Genomic DNA, 26,782 nt, shown 5'->3' on the forward strand with positions numbered 1-26,782 from the left:
GTGGTTGCGGGGTGGGGGTGGGGGGCACTGCTCTTCCCTGCCCCGCCCCTGTGGGCCCAAATGGATTCTGAGGTCCAGTTAGGACCTCAGGGTCCTGGGCTGCCCTCTGGGCCATCCAGGCTAAATTAACATTTCAAAAGGCAATTCCTGGAAGCTGAGAGGGAGAGCTGAGGACTTATAAACAAAGAAGTTTTTTCTCTGATGAAGTTACTTTCCTAAGCCATGGGGCTAGGTTTGAGAATGAGCCTGGATTTTCTCCATCCAAACTTTCCTCTTGGCTTTCTGTTGGGACAGGGGTGAAGGTGTTGAAGTAGTTTTGGCATTTGGCCCAAAGCTGGGTTCAGTGACCTGAACTTTTGGGGATGGGGGGGTGGGATCTATAAACAATCTCTATCATATATATGGGGTGGGCAAAAGTAGGTTTACAGTTGTAAGTATGCGAAATAGGATTTATTCTTCTATTAGTATTTATTAATTATTGTATCACTTATTTGTATCACACTGTGAACCTACTTTTGCCCACCCCTGTATAGCAGTTGGTTGTTGTGAAAACATACTAACTCCCCCCCCCCTCCCCAAACCCAGGAGAAGTTAAATGTATTCACAGATCTGGGTTTTAAGAAAGAATTTTAGCAACTTTCCAACTTGTCCAAGGATAACTGCTCTTTTCAAATGTTACATCCAAAGACCGCTCTCCATGTTAGAAGGGAGGAAAAAAAAGAAGAGAAGGGTAGTTAGAGTCCAAAAGGTTAAGGGTTTAGAGGTCAGTCCTCCCGGCTGAAATACAGCTAATCGAATAGAAAATTTGTCCTCTGGATGAACCTGATTCTGTAATTTAGCCCCGAACTTCAGTAAAATACCTTTTCAGCTTCTCAACGTGAGGGTGTCAGAAAAAAGACATCTTGACTATGTATGAACTCTGTGCTTTTTGTCATAGAAACAATGATGTGAATAATGCAGGAATATCCATCTTTAATATCCCGACGTGCCGATATTCAAGTATTGCCATGTGCAAGTCTGAGAGCCAGGCTCACCCCAAAGAGAAACAAAGAGCTGTCCCCAGGGTCTAATACAAAAGACCAAGGCTTGGGAGATACTTTAGAGAAGTGGAATTTCAGCCGAGGGACTCCAGTGAATACCTGCCCTCAACTCTCAGGAGACACTGAGCCAAAGAACGTGGCTGCAGAGAAAATCTTTTCTTTTCCCTACACTTAAATGCATTTTTAATTACCACTGAAATCTTCTAGAAAGTTCAGAAGCACTGAAAAAAATAAAATAACTCCAATTCTGAGTCTCTCTTTCAAGCTCGCCCTTTATCCCTCCCCGCTTTTTGTCACTTTTTGATAGCTACAACCTGGGGCTTCTTTTTGGTGCCTGAGGCTTTGGGGTTTAAACTTTCCAAGCCTTGTTTCATTTGAGTCTATAGACTCTGGCCATTACCTTTGACTCTTTCCCCCTTATCCCTAAGGGTCAACATTTTAGAAAAATGAGCTTTGAACCCTTCCCAGGCAAGGGAAAATGACTTAAAAATCTCTCTCCTGTTGTTTGAGAGCGATTGTTTTAAACCACTGTTCTCAAAACAAGGAAGAGGGCCTGAAAACTTTTGTACTTTTACCATTTCTGCCCCTAACTAATGGATTGAGAAAACACCTCCTTAAGGTTTGTTTTAAAAATAAAAACTTCAGGGGGGAAAAAAACCCAAGACCAACTTTCGTGGATTTCCAGATTCAATTAAGTTGGGGTTTTTTTTCTTTTCCTTTTTAAATTAAGACTTCCTCTACTTCCCACTTTCTTCCCACTGCACACCTCCTTCTCCCAAATAGGCCATACACCAGTTCCTATAAAATACTGCTCTGTGGGCTGTTTGGGCATTTGGAATCCAGTTGGAACAGAAAATTCGGTCATTATCAAATGACCCAGAACAGAGGTTTTGTTTTCTTTCCCCAGAAGGAAAATGTTGGACCATTTGTTTCTTTCTTTTCCCCCCTTTCCTTTAACAACCTTTAATACTGGTTGTAGCACAGTGCTGGGGGGAAAAAAAGCACATGTGGAGATATATTTTCAAGAATGCAACTCAGAGTGGACTCTTTGCTTCCCTCTAGAAGGGTTAAGGGCCCCTCCACACATTTCCGGGGAATGGGGAGGGGGTGGGGTTCAGAATGCCAGTTACAGCCTGAAGTAAGTCCACGTCTCTGATTCCGTCCCCTGAAATTTGGCCCCTTTCACCATCTTAAGGCTTTTGGCATTAAGATGTCAGTTATTTCTGCACCCCATTCCCCAACAAATAAATATTTAAGCAAATATCATCTAAACACAAAATAACCCGTTTCCACTTCCTTCTTAGACTCATTTCTTTGGGCATGGGCCAGTGGGAACGATATATATATATATAATTTCACCCTGGAAATTATATAGACAACCTAGAAAGTTCAGAAATCCTGGCACAGCTCTCCTGCTTCCACTGAAAGCACCTCGCACAGGGGTGGCTAACCTGCTGCCTCAACTCCCCCACATTATAAACCACAGCGATCCCTGGAGAGGTGGGGGTGGGGGAGGATGTTCAAATTCACACTGGGGTAAAGCATTCAACCTTCATTTGTAAATTCAAAATCCAACAGCGGAGATTTTCATGAGTTTAATGACTGGCCAAGGTTTTACTGTTCTCAGTAGCTCCTGCCATATGATAATATACTTAGAGAGAGAGAGAGAGAGAATCCCATCCTCCTCCCACCCCCACACCCGCTCCGGGTAGGGGGCTGCCCTCGGGCAGGATGCTAACCTAGTCCAAGGACGGCCTGCACGTCCCAGGTCCACCCTACAGTACCTTAGAGCCCAGCGAGGTGGCAGCAGGCCGGGCCTGCCCCCGCGGCTTCGGCTCAGCCGGGAGCGCAGGCAAGGATGGGCCCAGGGTCCCTGCTTCTATAAGGCCGTCAGGTCCGTGTGGTGGTCCTTGGGCAGCGGCTGCAAATGCTGGGCTGGGGCAGCCGAGGAGGAGGAGGAGCAGGAGGACGAGGAGGAGGATGAGGACCTGCCTTTGGTGTTGGGCAGCTTGTGGTCCTTTTTCCACTTCATCCTCCGGTTCTGGAACCAGATCTTGATCTGGCGCTCGGACAGACACAAGGTGTGAGCGATTTCGATCCGACGGCGCCGCGTCAGATACCTGTTAAAATGGAATTCCTTTTCCAGTTCTAGGACTTGCTGCCGGGTGTAGGCCGTCCGGGACCGCTTGGGCTCCCCGCCCGTGTAGTTGGGGTTCACTGGGAGACAAAACAGGCAGCACGGTCAGGTCAGCGCCCGGCCACCAGTTAGGCCCCTGGCCAGCGCGCACACTTCCTGGCGCGCCCAGGCCCTCCCAGCGCTCCCAGCCGCTCGCCCTCCCTCCCTCCCGCCCTCTCTCCCAGCACACAGGCTCGCTCCTACCACCACCTCACACCAACCCACTCCCCCACGCTGGCAGGCGGGGATCCCCAACTGTGCTCCCACCTCCCCGGCCCACCGAAAGCTGCGGAATTCCCAAGCATTTTGGAAAGCCCCCATTCCTCTCCATCCTGGAGCTTCTGTTCTGGAAATGGAATCCTTCCCCCCCACACTCATCTCCACCCCCTTTTTGGCCCACAGACATGCAGCCAGCCACCACATGGCCCTGGCCTGCTCCCTCGGCTCTAAAAATGTATGGAGAGAATCACCGAGGTGCCCACTGAAGCCCCACGCGCCCACCCCACCCCCACCCCCACCCGCACCCCCTCCCAGGCCTCCCGGGTCCCAGGCCGCTGGGCTGGGCGAGGGCTGCGAGGTCGCTGGGCCCTGGGCCGGCGCCTTACCAGAATTCACGTGCACCTTCTTCATCCAGGGGTACACCACGGCCGGCTGCTTGAGCGCCGTCCCCGGGGGCGGCTGCTTGGGGCCGCCCGGCTGGCTGCAGGCCCGGGCGCCGGGCAGGGGCGCGGGCGGGGGCGCGGGGGGCGCGGGGCACGGCTCTCCCGGGGCGCCGTAGTGGCCCGCCGGCTCCTGCGCGGGACCCCTCGTGGGCAGCGCCGAGCCGGGCCCCGGGCCGCCGCCGCCGAAGGTCTGCTCCCCGAAGTCGGGCCGCGGGTAGAGCCCCGGGGGCTGGAAGTCAGAGCCCTGGGCGCCGCCGCCGCCGCCGCCGTAGTAGTCGGCTCCCTGCTCGCCTAGGTAGCCGCCCTGCAGATACTCCTCGCAGGGAGGGAACTTGGGGTCCACATACTTGGAGTTCACCATATACGAACTCATGGCCATTAATTTCGGAAGGTAGAAAATACTAATTTTTCTCGTGTTGTCTTTTTTTCTCCTGCCATAGGGCCCTCCTACTTGCTGTCAACTGAATAAAGTTGGCGGCCATGTGACCGGGCCAGCCAATGGCGAGGGAGCCAGTTTATCACCGGGTTGGTGAGCATCTCATAATTTTCGCAAATTTAACTAAATAACATACGTGTAATCAAGTGACTCGCTGCGGCACATCCGAGGGCCCTCAAGAGATGGGAATGTGCTTCTAACCCTCAGCACCCTCATTCCCTCCCCCCCGCAAAGTGATCCCAGCTTTTGTCTGCCCCAGACTTTGCTAACCTCCAGTGTGCCCTCTCCACTCAGCGACCCGCCAGAAAACAGCCCCCCAAAGTGGGCACAGCTCAAAGTGGACTGAATCCGGGTATCTGTGGGAGTGTAGGCACCAGAAGGCAGGTGGGTGAGGCGGCGGTGGCAGAGTTGGGCAGAATACCCCAGCAGGCAGAGCTCCCGCCAGCCCCTAGCCGCGGAACGGGGACTCTGCCATACATACAAAGGCTCAGTCCCGGCTTTGTCTTCGTCAGGGTCACCCAAAAGTTACTACGATCTGGCTGGCCTGCATCAATCTCGGCAATGAGTAACCGCCCAGCGTTCTGTGAGTGTCCACGCTGGGGCATTTCTAGCCAAAGCCAGGCCTCGCAGGTATGGCAGGAGGTTCCCATTGCCTCGGCCCCCTGAAGCGAAGAGGTGTGCCAGGAAGATGGCGAGGGTACCCCGCCATCCAAACGGACCCCAAAAGGACCCTGCACTCCTGCTTTCCAGCTCACCTCCTTCTCACGGGGCAGTCAAAGGCCAGTGAGCCCCTCAGTGGGCACCTTCCAACCTCACGCTCCTTGGGGGCAGAGCTGGGGCTACCTAGCCTCCCACCGCACTCCCCAGTCCTCCAAACCCTAGCCCTTCGGCTCCGAATTCCTGCAACCAATTAGGGGTTTCCAGGGAGCCTCTGTAGATAGGCGAGGTGCTTCGTGAAGAAAAGGGTGCTCTGTGTCACCAGGCTCAGTCAATCCTCTCATCATCCTGGGGTCCAACGTGATGAGAGAGAAAGAGGTGGTTGACCCGCCCCGACTGTTTCTGGCCTCTCCTTCTGACTCAGGCTATTTTTGGAGAAAAGTGAAGTTTTTGCATCGACCATATATTCCCCTAGAATCGAATCTGTGACTATGTGGACACCACACAAATTCGGTTCTACAGGGTATATATAGACAACGTTACTACGTCCAAGTTCCACCCAAACCGGGTGCCCAGACCGCTGCTAGCCTTGGCCTCTTCTTCGGAGCCACCACCAGCCGACACAGCCGCTGGCATTTTCAAGGACGGCTCAGGTACCCCGAAGGGCTTGGGGGCAATTTGCAGCAATGGGTCCCCCGCCCTTTTCCTAGGGCCGGGCTCCCAAGCAGCCAGGGAGCCAGAACAGTTTTCCTAGGGAAGAAAAAATATTCATCCCAGAAATGGTGGTCTTATTATTATTCCTCTTTCTCCAATTCCAATACACACACACCCCCCACCTTATCAAGTGGTATTTTCCAGAAAGGAGCAAATGCCTTCAGTGGCAGAAGAAAGGCAAGAGAGGAATATCCTCCACCCATTATTTTTCTGAGCCAGGTCGGCTGACAAAGCTGGTTCTTCCAGAAGTCGCGCATTTACCTTCCTGGGCCCGGCTGGCCTCCATCCTGCTGCTGCTGTTGCTGCAGACCCCAGGCAGGCGCTGCTCGCAGGCACCAAGCTGCCCTGGGCCGGGGCCAGTGAGCTAATGGTGAAGGGCAGGGTGAGGGGTCATTCAAAATCATTTACAAACATATCACAAAGTTTCATTATTTTTGCTTTGCCGACAGCAGCACACAAGGGTACAAAAGTTCACGGATTGCGTGCCTGCCCCAGCGCTTCAGCCCAGGGCCCGGATGAATTTCAGGGGCAGAGGGATGCTCAGGCTTGCATGAGGCGTTGGGGTCCCTGACTGTAGGGCAGAGGCGTTAAAATGTTGATTGTTTTGTTTTTCCACTCACGTTTCAAAAATTTGTTTTTGGCCTGGTGGGGCGGAGCAGGGGGACTCCCCTCTGCCGCCCCCCCCCCAGCCTGGCAAAATTGGTTGCCTGCTTCTAGAATGCACTTTGCACACTCCCCCCACCCCAATCCGTTGGTTCCAGTGCTTTAGCGATTTTGTAGGGATTTCCTGGTGCTAATTCTAAGGAGAGCTCTGAGGCTGCCCCAGCCTACTTCCCTCGTCCCAGAGAGATTCCCCCCAACAACCCCTAATGCCAAATGCTCCCCCACACTCCCCATCTTGGGGACACTGGATCTAGGCTTTATCCAGGCAAATTGGGGGAGCCTGCTGGGTCGGGTGGGGAAACAGTGGTACACATTTTCATATTTGTTAGACGCTGTGACCTGCATTTCACCTTATTGCTCGACTTGTTCAGACAGGTCAAAGCCAATGAGTTATTGATGAACAAAAGCGTTAAATATTCACCTCCCGCACAACTGCTCATACAAATGCTTTGATCTACGGGGTTTTTGTGCTGTGTTTCGCTACAGGGTGCCAAATGTGGGTTTTTCAAGCAGGGGGTGGGGGGCGTCAGCAGAGATGAGCACCCAAGAGCCAGGGCAACGGGCAGAAAGGGGGCAAGACAAGAGGGTCCTGAGGATGTCAGTCTTTCCAGCCTGGAGTCAGAGCCATTTCACTCAAGCCAGTGTGGTTTGTACAGAGAAACTATGTACTGGTGAAATCTCCCCTTCTCCAGTTAGCATGTCTCTCCGCCCCCCTCCCCCCCAGGGAGCTGACTGAGCTGCCCAGCCTGGAGGCAAAGAAACCTGGCCCAGAGTCAAGTCCCAGCTTCTGGGACCCTGGAGAGAGGGAGGGTGCCTGGTTCCTATAGCCCTCACATATTCCATCTCTCATTAAAATAAACCACCTCCGTTTTGCAGTGAGGGAGGGGGCCGCTTTTCCCCTTGACTCTTGAACCACCACCTTGATGCTGGAACCACTACCTTGATCTTAATGAGGCACCCTTCCTGAAACTCCCAGGGCCTCCTCGGATAGGTACCTTTCTCCTGTGGCACATGCAACTCAGAAAGATCCAAATTCTGAGCCCAGGACCCCCAAAATCTATGCCCCCACCTCACCCCTCCCAATCACCTTCCCCCCTTGTTTTCCTGCAACACCAGCGGCTCTGGCGCAAAAATTTTCCAATTGCAGCTACAGAAGAATGAGAGGTGAAGGAGAAGGGCATATTCCTCCTTCCTTACTCAGCCCGTGACCCCAGCCCGGACCCCAAACGGCTGAGGCTGGGGCCGGGGGAGAGCTGAGGAGGGACTTGCATCTAACACTCAGAATCCGCAGCCCTACCTGGAGGAAGCTTGCCCACCCAACACAGCCGAAGAGTGGGTTTTGTTTGTTTGTTTGTTTCCTCTCTTTTTCTTTCTTTTATTTCATAAAAAAAAAAAGAGAGAGAGAGAGAAGGGTGGCCCTGGTGGGACCAGGTTAAGTTGGGCTGGGCTGCGGAGGCAGAGCGCGTTGCCTTGGTGCTTGGCAGGTTGGTTCTAGCAGAAGGCGATGAGCGGCAACTTAATAGGGCGGCTGCTAATGAGCTGCAAGCTCCCAACAGAGCAGAGGCGCCCTCCGGCCGGCCGGGCTGCACCTGTGCGGGCTGGGCCGCCGGGGAGGAAGGCCGGGAGGTCCAGGGAGGCCCAGGAAGATGCGGGGAAAGCCCGCGTGGCACGTTCCCTTGGTTAGGTAACGGGGAGCTAGGCCCCAGAAATCTTTCCCCGGGAGCTCCACGGAGAGCCTCCACCTCCAAAGCGAGCTCCCCTCCCCTGGGCAGGCAGGGGAGGCAGGGCCGGCCCTCCACCCGCCCACTCCCCGCCGCGGCCCTCGCCCACCACCTCCCCAGCCAGCAACACCGCCCTGCGGGTTCGGAGAAAACGGGAAGGTACTTACAGCGCCGCCGGTCTCCCCTGGTCCCGAACCTGTTGCAGTGAAAACGGGGGTCACTTAAATGCCACAGGATAATAAAGCAGGCATAGATGATACACAGGGAAATGACAAGGCCCCGACACCCCACCGATACCCAGACCTTCCCGCTGCGGGTGCCCGCCCCCGGGAACAGCGCCAAGTTCTCCGCGGAGGGGAGACCGCGGTCCTCAAGGGCAGATCCACGGAGGACGAGAGTGTGGCCCCCATCACCTCCCCCTCCATGCACCCTTGGGCAAAGCCACACTGGTTGTCTGGCCTGACCCAGGCTGCTGGTGACAGGGTTTCCCCGGTGGGAACACGGGAAGCGAGGAGAAATGGGCCTTTGTGTGTTTCCTGATGCAGAATAGGCTGGGTGGGCGCAGGTCCACTGGGGAGGGGGCAGCCGCTGCCTCCGTCCCCAGCCTCCAGTCTATCTGGTGCTGAGAGCAATTCAGCCCCCCTTTCCAGTTTCAGACTGGTTCTCAAACTCCCAAACTAGTAGCCCCCAAACCTGTCTTCCCCTTCCCAAAGGACCAGGCAATACTGGAACTTGCCTTCCCACTTACGCTCCAATTCAAAACAAAGAGCAATTTCCAAGGGAGATGAAGACCCCCACCCAGGAGGAGGAAAATCAATGGGTTACAAAGTAAATGGCAATCCTTCAGATTGTTATCCAGCCCTGTGGATGTGGCATCGTTTTGTCAGCATTGCTGCTGGAGAAACCACAAAGCAATCTTACAAAGCAGTGGTCCTCACAGGGACTGGGGTCCAGCTTTCCGTTTCCAGTAGTCCTATTCTAGGCTGGTAATCTTCTCTGAGAAACCCAAGCGTCAAAGCCATCCCCATCCTCATCCTTCCCACCTAGACTATCACTGTCTTATTCCACTTCTAAAACAAATGCTCCAGGTAGAGAAGAGAGAGGCAGCAAGACCCTCTTGGGAAGGTGGGAACGCTCAATTCCCAACTTTCTGTGTCCAGAGGGAGGGGAGAAAACAGGGATTGCCCTTCTATTTGTTACTTTAGGTTTAGGCTAAAATGAGAAACCACTTTAATGGGACTTCTTCCCACCCCAGGTGGAAAAGAGAGGCAGAGAAACCCCCACCCCTGGAGCTGTTCTGGAAAAAAGTAGCAAATGACTTACTGGTTCTCTCTCCTAGAGGGCAGGGGAGCTGAGAGTGGAACGGCCTCCTGTGCCCGGCGCTAGCTGGAGCCTCTCACTTTCCTATCGCTGCTCCAGGAACCAAGCATCTGCACTTGTATGCTCTTAACCTAATTTATGGTGGGAATTATATTTTGGCTTGTCAACTCTCGAGCCATAAAACAAAGTTTATTGGAATCACGTGCTCGTAAATAGCCATTCAGGTCCCATCTCTGTAGAACCATAAATAACCTTTGGCTTTAAACTTTTATTCACTAAATAAAGGTTCACTGCAACTGTTCCCTCACATTTAAATAGTCCCAAATATCCAGAAGGCAGGGGGGGTCAGATTCATAGCCATGCCCCAGGCTTTTCAAATGGCATCTTTTCAGAGAAGTCCCTTTAAGTTGGGAGATAGTGCTATTTGGAAAAGGCTGGTTGGTGGGCATGTCTTATGATTCTTGGCTGCATTCGCTGTGAGTACCTTCAACTCCTTTATTTCAATCACTTTCTAGCTCTAGATATGGTAAATAAATAAAGAGAAAAGTCAGAGGCCACTTTTTAACTTGCTTATACCAGAAATTATTTGAGATTTTTTGTTCAAGCTTCAATAGTAAAAAAAAAAAAGGGTGTTTTGGAGAAGTTGGGTGGGCTTGGGGGTGAGCGGCAGTTGGAGTTAACACTTGGCTCTGCATTGTTGTGGAGGGGTTCAGCGAAGTCTGAGGTAGCCACATGCCTAGAAGTTTCTATAATTTGCTTAGATCTGAGAGGAAAGCCTTTGCAAGTGACCAAACTGCTTAAAACAGCAAGACTTGGGGGGTTTGGTAAAGTGCGAAAGTAGAGAATAGCTCCGTCGGAATCTTTGGCAACTGAAGCTCTAAAGAAGGTTATAAAACAATAAAACAGCCCTGGTGTGAAGGGGAGAGGGTGTGAGGAAGCAAATGAGGCTCTGAAGGGACCCAAGCCCAGGAAGTCAGATGTCCCCACTCCCCCAGTGCCCCAATCACAGGGCTCAGTCCGGGGCCCAAACCTGGATGGGTCATCTCCCCCCAACTCCTGAACTGCCACTCCCACCAGGGAGAGAGCCTAAGAGAGCTGGGGGAGCATGCCTTCCTGCTGAGAAAGCCCAGGAAAGGAGCTTGGGCCAGAGGGCTGCTCTACTGGAGAGTGTGACATTCTATGCTTGGGGGAGGTGCGGGAGGGGGTGGGAAAGGTGCCCCCAGCTCCCACCACCAGCAGTAAATACGAAGAACTGATCCCCAGCATCCTCCCACAGCCTGCCAGAGTGCCCCCAAACAGGGTAAGAACATGTGCGATTTTTCCAACTCTGATGAAAAGGATGGATGTTCTGTGTAAATTTGTAGAGCACATACACGTATATAATTTCTTAGTCAAACTCAGTTGCAAAAGTTCTCATCAGCAAGTCCCATCAAGCGCATAAAAGAGACCCCTTTCTGCAAAGATCACTTTGCATTCTAATTTCCACCCATTCTCCATGCATTTCAAAACCCATTTCCTGATTTGACTTTCATTAGCTAGAAAGCAAGGGGTGGGGCTGTTAGCCTAGCCCTAGACTGTATAGCACCCACTTCTCCTCCCCCCACCATTAATTACTGAGGAGGATCTTCTCTTTCACATTTGGTGGTACCTGTTTTTAAAACGAGTAAAGATCAACCTTTTTAAAATTGGTTTCTGATTCTGTTAGGACTAAGTGAGCAGCTTCATACTTAGTCCCTCCCTGTTAAACTACTGTAAATGCAATCAAAGTTGGAAGGGACAGGAAAGCGTCTTTATTTTTAATTAAGTCAGTAAAACAGAATTAGTCAAAGGATGTATGACTTTCTAGGCAATTGTGGTGAACTTTTTATAGGGGTGGGAGGTGGTGTTTGAAACAATGCCTGGCTAGTTGCAGTTTAATAGATTTTATATTTTTTAATGTATGATGGTGAAAGATGGTGATTGGGACTTGCTTGCAATCTTCACTGTGGCATACAGAAAATGAATAAATAAACAGCCTGCTCTGTACATTCAGATAACAACAGGAAAGTAACTAGCTATGCATAGGGGGAGGGGAGAGAGGAAGACCGTGGAGCAGACACCTTCTATTACTTTTCTAATCTTAGAAGAGCCAGAAAACATGATTAAGGAGAAAGTGTCCACCTTTCTACAATATTCCTTTGCCCTCCCCTCCCCCAGCCCCCAATGTCCTGGGCTTCTGCAAATGAATGAGAGTGTGGGGATGAGGAAGAGCAAGCTCCACCTAGTAAGAACTTTGAGCACCGGGAGGGGACAGCAGACTAGCTTGGGCTAATTTGTTGGCATTTGCCCAAGGACTTTCAATGGTGGCGCTAGTGATGATGAAAGAGAAAGTAGGGGAGGAAAAGTTGAAGTTTGTGTAAAAACCTGTAAGGAATTTGTTTCTGGGCCAAGTGAGACTGTAGACTCTGTCCTTCCCCATTGGGCTGGAAAGATCCAATTCTGAATTCCTCCCAGAGAACTCCCATAAGGTCCCAACCTAGAAGCCAGAACAGCTCCCAGGAAGGAAGATGCACCAGCTACACTTCAAATATAATTCGGTCTGCCTTCTGCCCACCCTAAGGGCCCCTCCTACGTGGCCCCAGGAAAGAGTATTCTGATCTTGACTTTTAATAGGTTTCTTACCCAGATGTGATATTAAGGTCTCCCCTTAAACTAAATATCCATACAAGCAGGATACGGATGGGTTGAGGCTTTGGATGAACTCTCTGGGCCAGGGACAGAAGGAGAAAGGCCTGGCCCTTAGGGACACATGTGGGGGGTGGAGCCAAAGAAGGGCTGATTGGGGAGTCCCAAGCAGGAGAGAAATATGATTCCATATTCTTGGCACTGTGCTCTATCACTGAAAGAGGAATGTGCTATTGCCACCCTATTCTTACCCCCTACAATGGGGTCGATGCATTGGAGCTTTGCCGTGGTGTTCTCTGGGAAGAAAGGTGACTGCAGAAGAAAACTTCAATAGTGAGAGATGAGATCCAAAAGAATGGGCCTCGGGGCAGGATACCTGACAGTGGGGTCAGAGGCTGAAGAAGGCTCCAGTGGTCCCAAGAAGGGCAGGGCCTGGGTTGGCCATCTAAGTCCTTTGAGAACCAAAAATGGAGGTTATATGGCACAGGAGTTAGGATGGCTGGAGGGCTAAAGTGCTGCCCTGTGCCATGGATGAAACTCCACCTGACATGGTTGATAACAGGAGAGTGTGTGTGTTTTGAGAAAAAAATATGACCCAGGTGGACTCCTGGTTAAACCAAGAGAAGCATTGTAGCCAAGGATTGGGGAGGCCCTCACAGGAAAAGTCATGGAAGCCAGGGCTAAGGCAGGAACCTGAATGCAGTGTGTGTGTGTATGTGTGTGTGTGTGTGTGTGTGTGTTGTGTGTGTGTTGTAGCCTGAGGAAGCACTTACATAACTGTTTTTAAAAGATAGAAGGAATCTCAAAAATGTGGAAGGGCTGGAGATTTTTGAGGATAAGGCCTCTCAAAGACTTACCTGGGCACCCTATGGCCCAAGTTGGGAGCTATGGGTCAGCTATAGTCCTGGAGCCCAGGTCTTGGAACACAAGCAGATTAAGGAGGAGCAAGATACTCCTGGCCTCCCCTGCTGTTGCCCACTGGCCTTTGGCTTTTTCACCCTACCCAAGCTTATAAGAGACTGGAAAGAGACTATTTGCCCTAAGGCTGCAAAAGAGGTGTGACTGATAGGTGGTGGCAGAAAAGAGTGACTTCAGGAGCTGGAGAGTGGGACCTGCTCTCTGGAGAGGCCTGAAGCCCTCTGTCGGAGTTGAAGATGTGTCTATGTGGTTTTGAGGCTTCCCCCTATCTGGCATCTCCCCACTGAGGAACGAGGGGTACTTTCTTCCTCAGTGTGGCCCAGACAGGTGCTAGACACTGAGACCGGAGAGAGCAGGGCCTGAACTTGGGAAAGGAAGAGTCCCAGAACTATGTGCTCCTGGGTCTACCACTTCCTGTGATCAAGCCTAGGCCTGTCGTCTCCTCTGTATGATTCAAGGATTGGTGAGTGAATCAAGTCTCTTTCAGCTCTATAAGTCTAGGCCGGGATTGCTTAGCAGAAAAGAGAAAGTGATGATAAGGAACACATATTGAATGCTTGTTATGTGCTAAATCACTGTTTTAAGTACTTAACCAGTGAGTTCATATATACAAAGCAGTTGGAATAGTGTTTAACCATAGTAGTGACATGTAAGTAAAAATCTTTGTAACACTGGAAGGTTCGGTCATTATTCCTACTTTTCAAATGAGGAAATAGGTCCTATTTCCCTAAAGCCACACAGCAGGCAAGCGGTAAAGATCTGAAGCATGGTAGTCTGAACATACTCACTTCTTTGAAATCTCCAGGTTAGCAAAGGATCAATGTCCCTTTCCCTAAAAGTGAGCAATTATTCAACCTATGGGATAGTGACATTAGAAAACCCAATTAGGGAGTGAGCAACAAGAACTATGGGGATACCTGAGAGGTAAAGGGAATTTGACCCCTGGAGACATAATAATCATAAAAGAAGCAGGAGAACCCTTGATCAAGTAGCTCTCAGACATTAAGTGCATCTTAATTGCCCTGGGGGAAGAGTGTTTACAAAACGCAGGCCCCAGATAATATGATTTAATAAGAAATCTGGTGTGAGACCCAGGGACTTGTGTTATTAACAAGGTTTGAATGCAGGCCTTCATTAAGAACATGGCCCTAACACGGGAAAAGGGGGCGGGGGGGGGGTGAGGGGGGGATGAAAACTGCATTGCCAGGAGACAATGGAGTTGGATGAGAGCCCGTTTTTAAAGTTGGGAGCTGCCCCTGGTGCCATGCCTTGTGGAACCCGCCAAAGGCCTGAAATGGGAGCAATGATGAAAGAAGGGCCTGTGGGTGGTGTAGCAAAGGGTAGAGATAGGTATCTGCATAATTCTCAAGACAAAAAGTCAGTAAATTTTGCCCTGACTCTCAAAGGGAGACCCCGGGCAACCCCAAGACACAGGCCTTGCTCTAGGACTAGGTGAGCCAGGGCAAGGCTTGCAGGAGGCACAGCGCTGTGCTTTTCAAGGCTGCCCATTCTGGGTACCAGGGATGGTGGAAGGGGAAAGTGTAAAGCACAGGAGCCCAGCCAGCTCCTTGGGACCCCATGGATTGGGCGTGGCTTGCCCAACCACGGAGCCCAAGTATCATTCCTGCTCTCAGGAGCCAAGCGCGTGAAAATCACGCCCCCTCCAGGAAGGCCAAGATTGCCTGCCACCCCGGAACCGGCCTTCAGGCGCCCGGGCCTAGAGGCAATCTCAGCTTGCCGGCTCCGAGGAGCCTCTCCCTGGGAGCGGGTGCAGCGTCCCCGACCCGCCTCGGAGGGAGAAAGCACCCTGAGAGCCCAGGTGGAGAGCCGGCACCGGGAGGCGCGGGATCACGTGTCTTCCCTCCCCCACCTTCCCGGCCCGCTCCCGCCGGGGCCACTCCGGCGCCGCCGCAGCCGCGAGACGCTTGTCCTACAGCGCCTCCTGCTGGACACGGCGCCGACGACTGCGCCAGGGCGCTGCGCGGCCGGATGCTCCAGGCCGCAGCTTCTCCGAGTGCGGGAGGTGCCCCCGCGCGGGGAGCTCCCTCTGCGGTGTCTCCCGCGGCCGCCAACGGGGTTCCAGAGGCTCTGAGACTGCCTCCTGCCGCACCCTCTCCAGCACTGACAACGCCCCGAGCATGCGCCCCCATTCATTAGGCGAGCCCAGGCCGAAAATCCTCCAGTTTCCCCGTGTTATTTAATTTACCTATTTGACCGATTTCTGCCGAGCCGTTGGCCCCCCGCAGAGCCCTCGAATGTGTAGCGCTGGCGGCGTAACAAGATCCGGGGACGGTCAGGCTGAGGGATTGGCCTGAAGTTCGGTGGTTTGAACAGGCGCCAAAAGGAAAGGTTTTTTTTTTTTTTTTTTTTCCCCAAAGCAGAAGCATCAGGTTGGGGGGAAAAAAATCTATACACTTCCCTGATTTATAAAACCCTCTTTTAAGGTGTGTGTGTGTGTGTGTGTGTGTGTGTGTGTGTGTTTATTTTAACACCTTGGGAGAAGATTTGGTTTCCGTTTGGCCACCAGCTCTTATTTGCAGACTGCTCCTAAGCACAGATTTCAACTGGGGTGGGTGGTGAGTCAAGACGTTTGAAAATACCGAAGTCAAGGGCAATATGTCCAGCTATATTTAGACGGAAGGCTGGGATAAAGCAAAGAAGAGTAGCGAGTCCTGAGGGAGGGAGGGAGGGAGGAGTGGAGAGATCCGGTTCTACTTTCCTGTTCGGAGTCCACTCATCCCCTCCCCCCATCTGTGCTGGGCTGGTTGGACGCCGAGGCCGGGCTATTACAGTGCACATGCGCCAGGCGGTGGGGGAGCGTGCGTGGCGGCTCCTGGGCGCTGTGCGGGCGTGCGGGTGTGCAGTACTGTGCACTGCTTCTGCGCCAACTGCGGGGGCGCTTAGCCTCCCTCCATCAGGCAGGAAACATGCTTTTCCTTTTCCAGGAAAACCTGTATGAAAAGTGCCAGCCGTGCTTCCTGGTTTGCAAGTCCTGCTCTGCCCACCCAGCACAATGGCCGTGTGGCCAAGGATCACCTTCAAGGTGGTGTCACGAGGACCAGCAATGTCACATCTAGTGCAGGGGCATCTCCTGGTGTCCATCAAGGCGCGGGGGTGGGGGGAGAACCACCCTCCGTTCAGAGAGCACAACTTCTCCTCCCTTGTGTACAACCATCAAGCCTAAGGGACCAGAAAGTTCCTAGAAAGAGGGTATCTATTCACACCAATTCCGGAAAAGTGGCCCTAAATTGGACTTAAATCGGAATTCCGAGTTTTTGGTGGCTTCTCCCCAGCTTCCGGTGCCCCCGGGTGCCCTGCCCCGCGGCCACACTGCGGCAAGGCCGTAAATACCTCCAACAGCTGCCTGCCAGCCTGGAGTGAAATACTGTCTTTGTTCCCATTTCCCCCCAGCTTCTCGAGCCCAGAAAACAAAATTCTGGCCAAATATATTTACTGGGGAGAGCCTCTGACAGGAAACACGTTTGGTTTTCAGCCTCGGTGCTTGGCCGCATTTGTAATCGCAACCATAGCGAGCTTTGCCGCTTTTCCCGGTCCTGCAGGAGGGCACAAGCCCAGCTCGCAGCCCGCCCCAGGCCCAGGCGTGCCCTGGTGCCCCGGGCTCCGGCACGTGGAAGCGATAGAGATAGAGAGTCGGGCCCAGGACCCTGGGAGTTCCACTCCCCCAGCTTGTGAGCTCTGAGAGTCCAAGTGCTTTTTCTTTCGTTTAATTTTTTTTATTATTGCGTTAACAGGGACAATGGAGGGATTTCTGGCAGTGGCAAGAGAGTTAACTACTCTCCTCGTGGACTAAGTGGCCTGAGCTTGAATGGGATTTGTGATTATTTATTCCCTTGGACTCAATCGGCCGTGTAGTTCCTTAAATTCTTAACGTACCTGGGCTTACAAAGAGCCCTCCAGTCCTCCATGCCTAACTGCCCAGGACGTCCCCCTCTGCTGCATGATTGGACCTGCAGCCCGCCCAGGTTCCCAGTCACTTGGGCTCGCTCAGCCACCAAACCCAAAGAAAAGCGACTGCGGCCCTGAACACCAGGGCCTGGGCGCCCTGGACCAGCTCCTCCCCACCCGCTCAGCATCGCGGGAGGGCCTACGAGCCCTGAGCTGGGCCCTGGTTTCCAATATGCCATGCGTTTTACCGATATGAAAGGTTCATCTCAACAGCCATTGCACCACGGTAGAGAAATCAGTAGTTGCAAAACACGGATGTTGCAAATTTTTAAAATCACCCGGAGTTTCTTATTTGTGAGTGTTCATAGTGACTGATCCATGACAATGCGGCAGACCGTCCACTGGCCACACATCGTGGCCCTCCATTTTGAAACCAGTGTGATCCCACGGTTAATTACTAAAAATAACCTTTCTACAAAGATGCACATTTATTTTTAGAAATGCTTTTACGGCCAACACGGTCACACCGGAATATCTGGGGAAACACTAGGTCAGATTTTGTCTCTGGGTACTTTGAAGAGAAAAGATCGCACTCCCACGCCGCCATGCGCGGGTCTGCGCCATGCGCAATGCGGCAGATTGTGCAAAGGTTTCAGTATTTCACAAGGTGCCCGTGGGTAAAGAGGCGATGGGATTTGAGAACTACATTCTCAGGTACCGTTCGAAATTGGTGGGAGAAAATAGCATTCTTTTTTTTTTTTCCTGCAAGGATTTTCTTTGGACTCATAATGTTTCGGTTTAATAATTTTGAAGAGGGGAAATGTTGCTATAGAATATTGATTTCTAGGCAAACCCCCCAACCCCCACCCCAAAACACCACCACAACGACAGTACATCCAGAGAGCAAAATATGTACCCTTTCCTACCCTGGCAAATAAGAAACACACGCGATGTTTGAACATACACATGCTTCGCATTTCTGACATGTCTGATGGGTTTTCTACCCGAGCCCTGCACCAGATTTCCTGATACTGCGACCGCCCCCAAATGCATCCATTTTGTGACATAAAAGAATCCAAATTCACCTTTCAAATTATGAGCTGTGGGAAGAACCTTTCTTGAGTTGTTACAAGAGTTCACTAAGAACCGCAGTTTAAAATATTTAAAACTCCATCTCATACACAAGGCCCAATATAAACCACACACGCAGAAATCCGTCAGCATCGCCTACCAAAAACCTAGATGAACAACAAACCAAGCACATCCTACACAGAAGGCACCCCACTCCCCACCCCCATCCCCCCACCCTAAGCCCCAAACCTCAAAAAAACACCTGTTTGCCTCCCAGGTACCTCTGATCCCAGACAAACCGCAGAACGGTATCCTACACGGTGCTTTGGGGCCCCCAGCAAAGCCGTCCAGGAACCGTCTGCACCCTCTCCCCCGGGTGGGGACTGGGAGCTCTGGATCCAGGCACTGGGATCCAGTCTGCCACCCTCCACCTCTCCCGAGGAAATGGGGCTTCCCCTCCACTTCCGAGCTCAGCGGGACCCCCGCGGCGGCTCGGAGGCCAGTGATGTGGGATCAGGGGGCGCAGACCGCCTCCCCCAGGTCCTGGGGCGGCGCAGGAGGCCGGGCCGGGCTCACCGAGCTGCCCCAGGCGCCTCCAGCTTCCTCCTCGGGGCAGAGCTCGGGCGCCGGGAGCGGAGACTCTTACCCGGAGGCTGCGGGCTGGGGCGGGGGGCGGCCGGGGCGGCTGCTGTAATCCATCCGGCGCTGCCGGGCTCCGCGCTCTCGGGGCCGCATGGATCTGCGGGTTGGAGAAGAAGCCGGTCGGATCGGCGGCACTGCGGCCCCCGGAGCCGACCCGGGGCTCGGGGCGGGCGGTGCCGGCGCCGGCGGCGGGCGTTTCGGCGCCCGGGGCTCCTTCCGGGCTCTCCCCCCGCGGGCTCCCCGCGAGCAGCCGGCTCCCCCCGGCTCCGGAGGCCGCGGCGGCGGCGGCGGGTGGGAGCCCAGGCCCGCGGAGCCCGCACTCCCGCAGCCGCGACTGGAGCCCACCTCTGCGGAGACAAAGGTTACGGAAAGAGGGGGTGAGGCTCGGGAAGGCAGAATGCAGGGGGGAAATTCGCCTGGGAAATCAGGAAAAAGGCCGTGAAGGCGAGCGGCGCCTGCACATGACCAGCCGCAGCCAATGACGACCGCAAATAGGTCATAAAAAGGTCTATTACCAAGTTGTAAATTTTCTTCAAACAAAAAGGAATTTACTGCAATTCCTTGCGGATTTTGCACGTACAGCTCGCAAGCGCCATGTTTTTTCCCCTCTCTTTTTCTCTTCTCCCTTCTCTCTCTCTCCTCTCTCTCTTCCTCCCCTTCCCTTTCTCTCTTCCGCCCCTCTACTTTCTCTCTTCCTCCCCCACCTTCTCTCTTCCTCCCCCCACCTTCTCTCTTCCTCCCCCACCTTCTCTCTTCCTCCCCCACCTTCTCTCACCCCCTCTCCTTCATTCCATCCTTCCCTGCCTCCCTTCTCTCTCCGGTCTTCCTTCCTCCCTTCCTTGTCTGCATTTCTTCCTCTCTGTCCATTTCCTCTGCTCTTTTGCCTCCATGCTTCCTGACTCTCTCACCTTTTCTAGGAAATATATTTTTCGTTTTGGTTTTGCCTCTAAACAATCTGCCCAATTTGGCGCTGTGTCAGAGGAGGAAGGAGGGCGGGGTACAGACAGCCAAGACACTTGGTCATCCCGGCAGTGATCACCTCCCTCCAAAGCTCCTCTTCCCCTGGGGGGGGGGTGCACTCAGCTTTTCTTCCCCTCCCCTCACAAAAGGCCCGCACCGAAGGCAGCCAAGCACTTTCGGGGTTTGCCCCCTCACCTCCTGGCCAGCCAGCGCCAGCGATCCTGCGCAGAAAATCTGAAGGCCAAGAAATCGCACTCTCCTCCCTCCCCTTCTCCATCATAAATTGGGGTCTATCCTACTCCTTGGGGTTTGTGTGGTAGGAAAGTCACCAACCAGCTCAAAGACTGGAAATGGTTTTAGATACCTGTCAACTCCAAAATAATAGTTTGAGCTCCCCATGCCTGACCTTTATCTCAGCAGAAACATCCTCCTGGTGAGTTCTGGGTTAGAGGAGACGCAATCCTTCTGGCTCCCCTCAGAAACCTCTTCCTTGAAGCCTCCCCTCAGTGCAGTTCTAATTTCTATGGAATTTAATTCTAGCTCCTCTCCTCTTCCCTTGCCCCCTCCCCCAATGTTTGTCCACTGAAAAGCTTGCTCAATATATTATCAGGGAGGAGAGGCCTCATTTATTCAGGAAAAGAGTGACTCCCAGTTTCAGCCTTGGAGGGGGGGGGGGTCATTTTCATTCAAAGGCAGGAATCACATTCCTTTTGCACTTCTGATGGGAGCTGCTCCGGTGAACCTCGGTGAAAGTAAACGTCCTTGGCCAGTTCTAGCATTCTCTCCCCCTCCTCCCTCATCCTTAATGCATGGGCATGGCCATCCGGCTTCAGAACCTGCCTGAAAGAGGTAACTCCTTCCTCTTCCTTTCAAGGACACTGTCTTTGGGCCTCTAGTAATATACATTTGTAAATATTTGCACTGGATGATTGTGTAAGTTCTCTGCTATTAACACCTCCACACACACAGTAAGTACCTAAGTGGATGTGCCCCTAAGCAGGAAGAGCACAGCCCCTCTGGAGCAGGCCATTTGTATTTCTTGAAAAAGTTCCGATGACCTTGGGTGTTTCTGATTAAAGGTCTTATGTTGCCATCTATCAGCAAAAGTCATATTCTTTCTAGAAAAAAATCAGTGGGGTTTAACTTTTTTGGAGGGACCTGTAACAGCAGCCAGACTCCTTTAAAATGCTCTCCCCGCCACCCCCCTTCTCTCCCCAGATGCCCAAGGATTCAGCAGATACTGGAGAAGCACAGGACACAAGCTTGGATGCGAAATAGCAGCACCTTCTCCACTGAAGAATAATAAAACGATGCTTTTAATTATACAAGAAAATGGGGCAAGTTGTTGGGCCCTCCCAAGCATGAACACGTTCCGCCACTCCATTCATGTGGAACCGAACAGATTGTCCAATCATAAAATTTTCTGATAAATAATCTCAACTGACAATTTTACTCTCCCTCTCTCATCAAAAACTGTGCTTTATGACCCTCCTTTTCACCTTGGGGAAGAAGGGCTGGAAAAAGACTCTACCCTGAAAAGGCAGCCATATTTGCACTTTTCCCTCAGTGCAGAGAGAAGGGTAGTGCTGGGTTTTGTGAAACATCACAAAATGGCAATCCCTGAACGGACTTTTCTCTAGGAACCATTGAGACCTACACCCTCTTTTGTTTATTTCTGCTCCTCGCAAACAAAGAACCTAAATCACTGCGAAGGCTTGGCTCTTTCATTTAATGTTAACGTCAGAGTGTCCTGTTCTTCTCTGAACGTTTCACAGACCTCTCTCAACAGATTCCCTGAGCAGTACCGTGAAGAGAAGCAGCCGCCTGGGCTTGCAAAGGGTTTTCTGAAGGTTTATGCAAATTTCTGCAGCAAAACTGTTTGTTCAGTAGCCGCAGCCCTCGGATGTTAACAGATTTTAGCCAATTAGAAGGGCATCTTCTGCACTCGTCACTGCGAGTCTCTCGTAAAATACCACGATGGGCGGTTTCTAGCTACTATAAAAAAGAAGGTGGTGAGTGTGTGTGATGTGTAATTCCTAAGCTCTTTATTTGGAGACAAATCTATGGTTTTCTTAGCTACAAAAGGAAACATACAGACTGACATTTATTTATTACCAACATTTTATGCACATGTGTAATCTATGTCTATGTACAAATCCACCAAATATTTACCAAAAAATATCAAATCTATCTATGTACAATACTCTCAAACACACCAGTAATTGCAACAGTCTTTTTCTGTACATGAGCTACGAGTTTACCATGTGGTTAGGGGCACGATGGGGCCAGAAGGCACAGCACTTCCAGAGCAGCACAGACTACAGAGGAAATAAGGATGTTTTTTACTCCCCTTCCTTATTTCACACCCATCCGCACACAGGTTCCCCACCTCATAGAATCTTGTCTAAATCAGTGGCTCTAAAAGTGATATCTACGGAGCATTCCTGAGTGGGAGAAAACAAATTTTGCTAATGAAGGAGTCCCTTAACTGGAGGGCAGCTGGAGTTTAGCCAGTACCAGCCTCTGGCGAGCTTACCACCACCCCCACCACACATATGGGCTTCCAGGCACTTGGCATCCTTGCTCTTCACCAGCCAATAGCAGTCTCAGGCAGCACACAGCACAAAATGTTTCCAAATCCAGCATGCACGTTTGCAGCTGTCTCCTCTCCTGCAAATGTTTCTTAAGCCCTAAGCCACCCATGACTTAAAATTGTCTTTCCTGGCTCAGGTCAGCGAATGCCACAGCCATGGTCTCTTCCCTAGATAGAAAATCAGGCGGTGCTTTGCCTTTAGGCCAATCGGTGACATTTCCCTGGTCCTTGAAGTGGCAGGCACATAGCCCACCAATGCCGGAGGGGGTGATCCAGGCCTAAAACTATAGGATTCTATTTCCTTACCTGTGCAATAAATGCCACTTGGAAATTAAAATGTACCTCTTTAATAAGGCATCTAGGAAAAGCAAGCTGCTTTCCCTTTTGGGGGAGAGAAATGTCAGTTTACTTGAATTTCCTCTCTTCTCTCCCACCTCTTTCCCCCCCACCCCCTCTCCTCTCATAAAATGGCAGCTGCAGAGGCGGCCTCAAACGGAAAATGGATATCTTGTTAATAACAGAGCCCAAACCCCAGCATCAGCTCGGGCTCAGCAGAATAAGCTGTGGTGTAACCTGGAGGCTGGGTCATCCCCCACTGGGCCTACAACTTGAATCCTTTGTGAAGTTCAAAGCTTCCACGCTATCTTAGCAAGGTTATTTAGAGCAAGACGAAGCTACAGTAGCCTAGTCAGCCCTCTGGAATGAAGGAGACTGCCCCCAACTGCATTTACTTATTTTTATAGCATGTAACCCCCGCCTCTTTTTTTTTTTTTTTAATCAAATAGGAGCTTTAGCTGGACATTGCCTTCCTGTGAGTAAAGGAAAAAAGCGTTATTCGCGGCGCTCAAAGACACTAGCTCTAGAAAAGATTCATTTCTTTATTAAGGAGCTGTGTTCTGGAGCGGTTGTTTACACGCGGATTGTTCTGCCTTGGCTCCCAGGGCTTGTTTCAGACAGGTGAGGCCATCCTGGAGAACAACAGAGGACGTACCAACTGACATCTGAGACGCACATAGTAAGTTGGCTCAAAATGGGCATTCGAATGGCGAGAAGAGAATACAAATAAATATGGCACCGACTCAGAAAACAAATCACAGTGGTGGCGACAGCACTGAGGCCAGAATTTCAGTTGATACCAAATGCAGTTCAAAACAAAAGCAAGTTTTGGAAGGAGAGGCATTCCACAAAGTGACTTGCTAGAGTGAAAAATTAATGAATGAAAATGTTATCATTGGCTTTTCAAGTATTCATTCACTCTAGATTAAACTGCCATATTTGTATAGTCTATAGAAAAATTATTAAATGTCAACACTGACATTGCCCTGAAACTTTTGTCACTGGCCCAACATTCTCCCTGAGTTTAGGAAGCTGCAGAGCCGGGACTACACATTACACTCTTCAATTAACATGTGCTTTTCAAATATTTGGCCCACACTAGTCCCAGAGATACTATGTTTACAAAATAAAGAATCCTCTTAGGAGTAAACAAAAGGCACCTGAACCCACTATTACAAAAGCAAAAAGAAAAATACATAAATAATACATTTTAATCAAATAAAATAAAGTAAATATTCTGCAGGCATAATTTTTTTTAAAAAATTATAATAGATTTCTTTTAATTTACTCACCATAAAGAAAAGATTTAAAATTCAAGTGCACTTGTTTGATTAATAAAGCATTTTATATTCAATTATTTAGTGCTAGTTATTAGGAAGTTTACGTTGTTGAGGCAAATCACCAGCTCAGACATTAAAAACTACCATTATAAAAATTTTGCTATAGTTAGTATCAAATTACCCTTACATAGGACAGCTCAAGAGCTGTTTCTATACGATACAAGAAACTTTTTAAAAACACCCAAATCCCTCTCAAAAACCAGAAACCTCAAGAGCAGTGACATGAAGGTAGCTTGAAATACAGGTAAAGTCCTTCCAACCAAGAAAATAGGTGGTATCCACCAGCATATGTTGATCATTAGCTTTAATAGTCTGTGGTAAAATTTTAAAGGTAGAAGTTAATCCGTGGGGCCTTCAGTTCTGTCTTCTTCCAGCTCTTGGGCTTCCTTTTTAGTTTTCCCATCCTTCACCTCTTGTAATGTTTCCTTGTTGTTCTCCTTTTTCCATTTCATTCTCCTGTTCTGGAACCAGATTTTTACCTGTCTTTCCGTGAGGGCTAGGGCGTGGGAAACCTCGATTCTTCTCTTTCTGGTCAGATAAGGATTAAAAAGGAATTCCTTTTCCAACTCTAGGGTTTGGAAACGACTATAGGTTTGTCTTCCTCGTCGTCGACCAGGAGCTGCTGATTTAAAAAAAAAAAAAAAAAGAGAGAGAGGAAAATGAACGTTTTAAAAAAATGTAATGGTGTCTCTGCAGGTTGCTGGAGGTTTCTGGAGTGGGTTTAAGGGATGAAATATACACAACTCTCTCGCTCTAATATTAATATATATATATATAGTGTGTGTGTGTGTGTGTGCGCGCGCGCGCACACACACGCAAAAGAGAGAGGTCTTCACAATTATTCTGTTCCCTTCGTCGTTTCATGGTTTCTACTTTAAGGGGAAAAGTCAGTATTATTTTATGAATAAGAGCCACGGTAGCAATAAAAGACGGAAAAGGAGAGGGGGAGAGGGAGAGGGATTTTAAAACTAGAACGTGAGTTGAAAGCAGATTTCTCCCCGTCTCCCCGCTTAAAAAAAAAAAAAAAAAAGAAAATAATAATGCATCCCAACCTTGTGGTCTCATCCAGGCAAACATTTGAGAAGGAGACGAGCTCTGATTTAAGTGGTCTGGGTCCTCGCCAATATGACCACTGGACGATTTACAGTCAGGATATTGTACCAGCTCGGCTTCTTGCTGGGTCGTAAAAATCGGCTGTCTCTGTAAGTTATCGTATCCGTAAAACTTCGCGGGCTCCCCGTGACAGGCAATCCCGCCGCAGGGGGGAGGCGGCGGCGGCGGCGGCGGGCGCGGGGGAGGCGGGGGCACGGCCTGGTAGGCTGCGGCCGGGCTGCCCCCGCCGCCGCCGCCGCCGAGGTGGTAGAAGTCCTGGCCGAGGCCCAGGCCGCCCCCGCCCCCGCCGCAGCCGGGCCCCGCGGGCCTGGGCGGAGGGTGCGGGTGCGGGTGCGGATGCGCCTGCGGGGGCGCGTGCGGGAAGCCGGCGGCGCCGTTGCCATAGAGCTGCAGGGCGGCTGCGGCGTGGCGGCCGCCGACCTCGGGCGCGAAGTGACAGTCGTAGTAAGTGGGATGGATGGCCTCGCCCGCCGCCTTGTACTTGGCGTACGGCGACGACGGGTTCACGAAGTACGAGCTCATCGGAGCGGCGGCGGCTGCGATCCGGGGCCGGAGGAGGGCGGCGCGGGGCGGGCGGGCGGGCAGAAGCGCGCCTCGGCCCGGCCGCACCGCCGCGGGGACCTCTGCTCGCCGAGTGAACGCTGCTGCCGCCGCCGCCGCTGCCACCGCCGCTGCCACCCGCCCGCGCGTCGCCTCTGAGGCTCGGCCGCCGCGGGCGATCGCTTGGCTACTGGGCGCTCATGCCCGGCCGCGGCCCCCGCCGCCTCGGCCTCTGGCCGCCTCCCCTGCGGGCCGCGGGGCCTCCCCCCAACCCCCGCGCTCGCCGCCCACCCGGCCTCGCCCTGCGCGCGCCGGCCCGGCCGCAATATAATCGCCGCCGCCGCAGCCGCCCCGGGTGACCTGCCCCGCTGCCTCCACTGTTTCCTCTCTGCGCCCGGCGGCCCTCTCTCTGCGCACCGGGACCCGGAAAAAAAAAAAAAAAAAAAAAAAAAAAGTGCGCCCGGCCCACGGGAAAACTCTTTTTGGCTTCGACTTCCAAACCCCCGCGCTGGAGGGGAAAAAAGAAAGAAAACAACCCTCTGCCCGTCGCCGCCACCTCTCACCTCGCCCCCCCCGCGGCCCCCTCCCACCACCGCTGCCGCCGCCGCCGCCGCCGAGGCTGCCGCCCCGGTGCGCCCCGGCGGGGCATTTTCGCACCACGCACCACGCCGCCGCGCAGAGCGAGCGAGATGGAGGCGAGATAACCCCGCGGAGGGATCCGCGCGGAGGCGAGGCCGCCGCCGCCGCTCTCACGGGACTCCTCACGCCGCCCGGGAGATGCCTCCGCCGGCCTTAAAGGGGGCCCATAAAGCCGCACTGCCAAGGGCTCGCGGTGCCCCTGGGGGCCGGGGGAATGTGGCCTGCGGCCAGCGGGGCGGGGGCGCACAGAACCTTACACTTGGGGGTGGGGGGGAGAGGAGGGAGGCCACTCCCAGGAGCCTGTAGAGCAAAGGACTCTCTCTCTCCCGGCCCCTGGAGCCACCCCGCAGAAGTTGGCCGAGGCTTCTGCACCTTTGGACACGTGGGCGCAGCCCAGGGAACATGGGCAGGGAATGTGGACGGACCGGACCTTACTTTTCTGGGTTAGGTCCTATCCAAGTAGCTTAATTAAAAAGGCCACAAGGGTGACCCCACCCCCAAAAACCTGGTGTTATCAAAGCGAATCTAAGTCCTTTTTTTTTTTTTTTCCAGGTGAACAGGCCTGGTGGAAATGAGATGTACATTTACCCTTGACGCACTGCACGCCTGGCTGAGGCTCCCAGGTTAATTGATATTTAATAGAAATCATGCCCATGAATATAGTTTCCATC

The 26,782-nt window shown here is 52.0% G+C and overlaps 2 protein-coding genes across 4 annotated transcripts; both read right to left on the reverse strand.

Moving 5' to 3' along the window:
* Nucleotides 1-1,756: 1,756 nt before the first annotated feature.
* On the reverse strand, nt 1,757-18,943 carry HOXD4 (homeobox D4). 2 transcript variants are annotated; one of them, XM_036421287.2, is made up of 5 exons: nt 18,595-18,943; nt 8,237-8,265; nt 5,947-6,049; nt 3,822-5,319; nt 1,757-3,257 (listed from the first exon to the last, which is right to left on the reverse strand). In XM_036421287.2, the coding sequence occupies exons 4-5, from the start codon at nt 4,255-4,257 to the stop codon at nt 2,920-2,922; spliced, it is 774 nt and encodes a 257-aa protein (XP_036277180.1). In that variant the 5' UTR covers nt 4,258-5,319; nt 5,947-6,049; nt 8,237-8,265; nt 18,595-18,943; the 3' UTR covers nt 1,757-2,919. The 2 variants fall into 2 exon arrangements, with proteins under 2 accessions (XP_036277180.1, XP_045431651.1); XM_045575695.1 differs by lacking the exons at nt 5,947-6,049; nt 8,237-8,265; nt 18,595-18,943 and having other exon boundaries at nt 3,822-5,922.
* Nucleotides 18,944-23,007: 4,064 nt separating this feature from the next.
* Nucleotides 23,008-25,952, reverse strand: HOXD8 (homeobox D8). Of its 2 annotated transcripts, none has more exons than XM_036421286.2 (2): nt 24,872-25,952; nt 23,008-24,438 (listed from the first exon to the last, which is right to left on the reverse strand). In XM_036421286.2, exons 1-2 carry the CDS (start codon nt 25,452-25,454, stop codon nt 24,158-24,160), a joined length of 864 nt encoding a protein of 287 aa, XP_036277179.1. In that variant the 5' UTR covers nt 25,455-25,952; the 3' UTR covers nt 23,008-24,157. The 2 variants fall into 2 exon arrangements, with proteins under 2 accessions (XP_036277179.1, XP_036277178.1); XM_036421285.2 differs by having other exon boundaries at nt 23,008-24,441; nt 24,872-25,926.
* Between the last annotated feature and the right edge of the window lie 830 nt (nt 25,953-26,782).

Source organism: Pipistrellus kuhlii, unplaced genomic scaffold, assembly GCF_014108245.1.
Source record: "Pipistrellus kuhlii isolate mPipKuh1 unplaced genomic scaffold, mPipKuh1.p scaffold_m20_p_7, whole genome shotgun sequence".
NCBI classification, from domain to species: Eukaryota; Metazoa; Chordata; class Mammalia; order Chiroptera; family Vespertilionidae; genus Pipistrellus; species Pipistrellus kuhlii.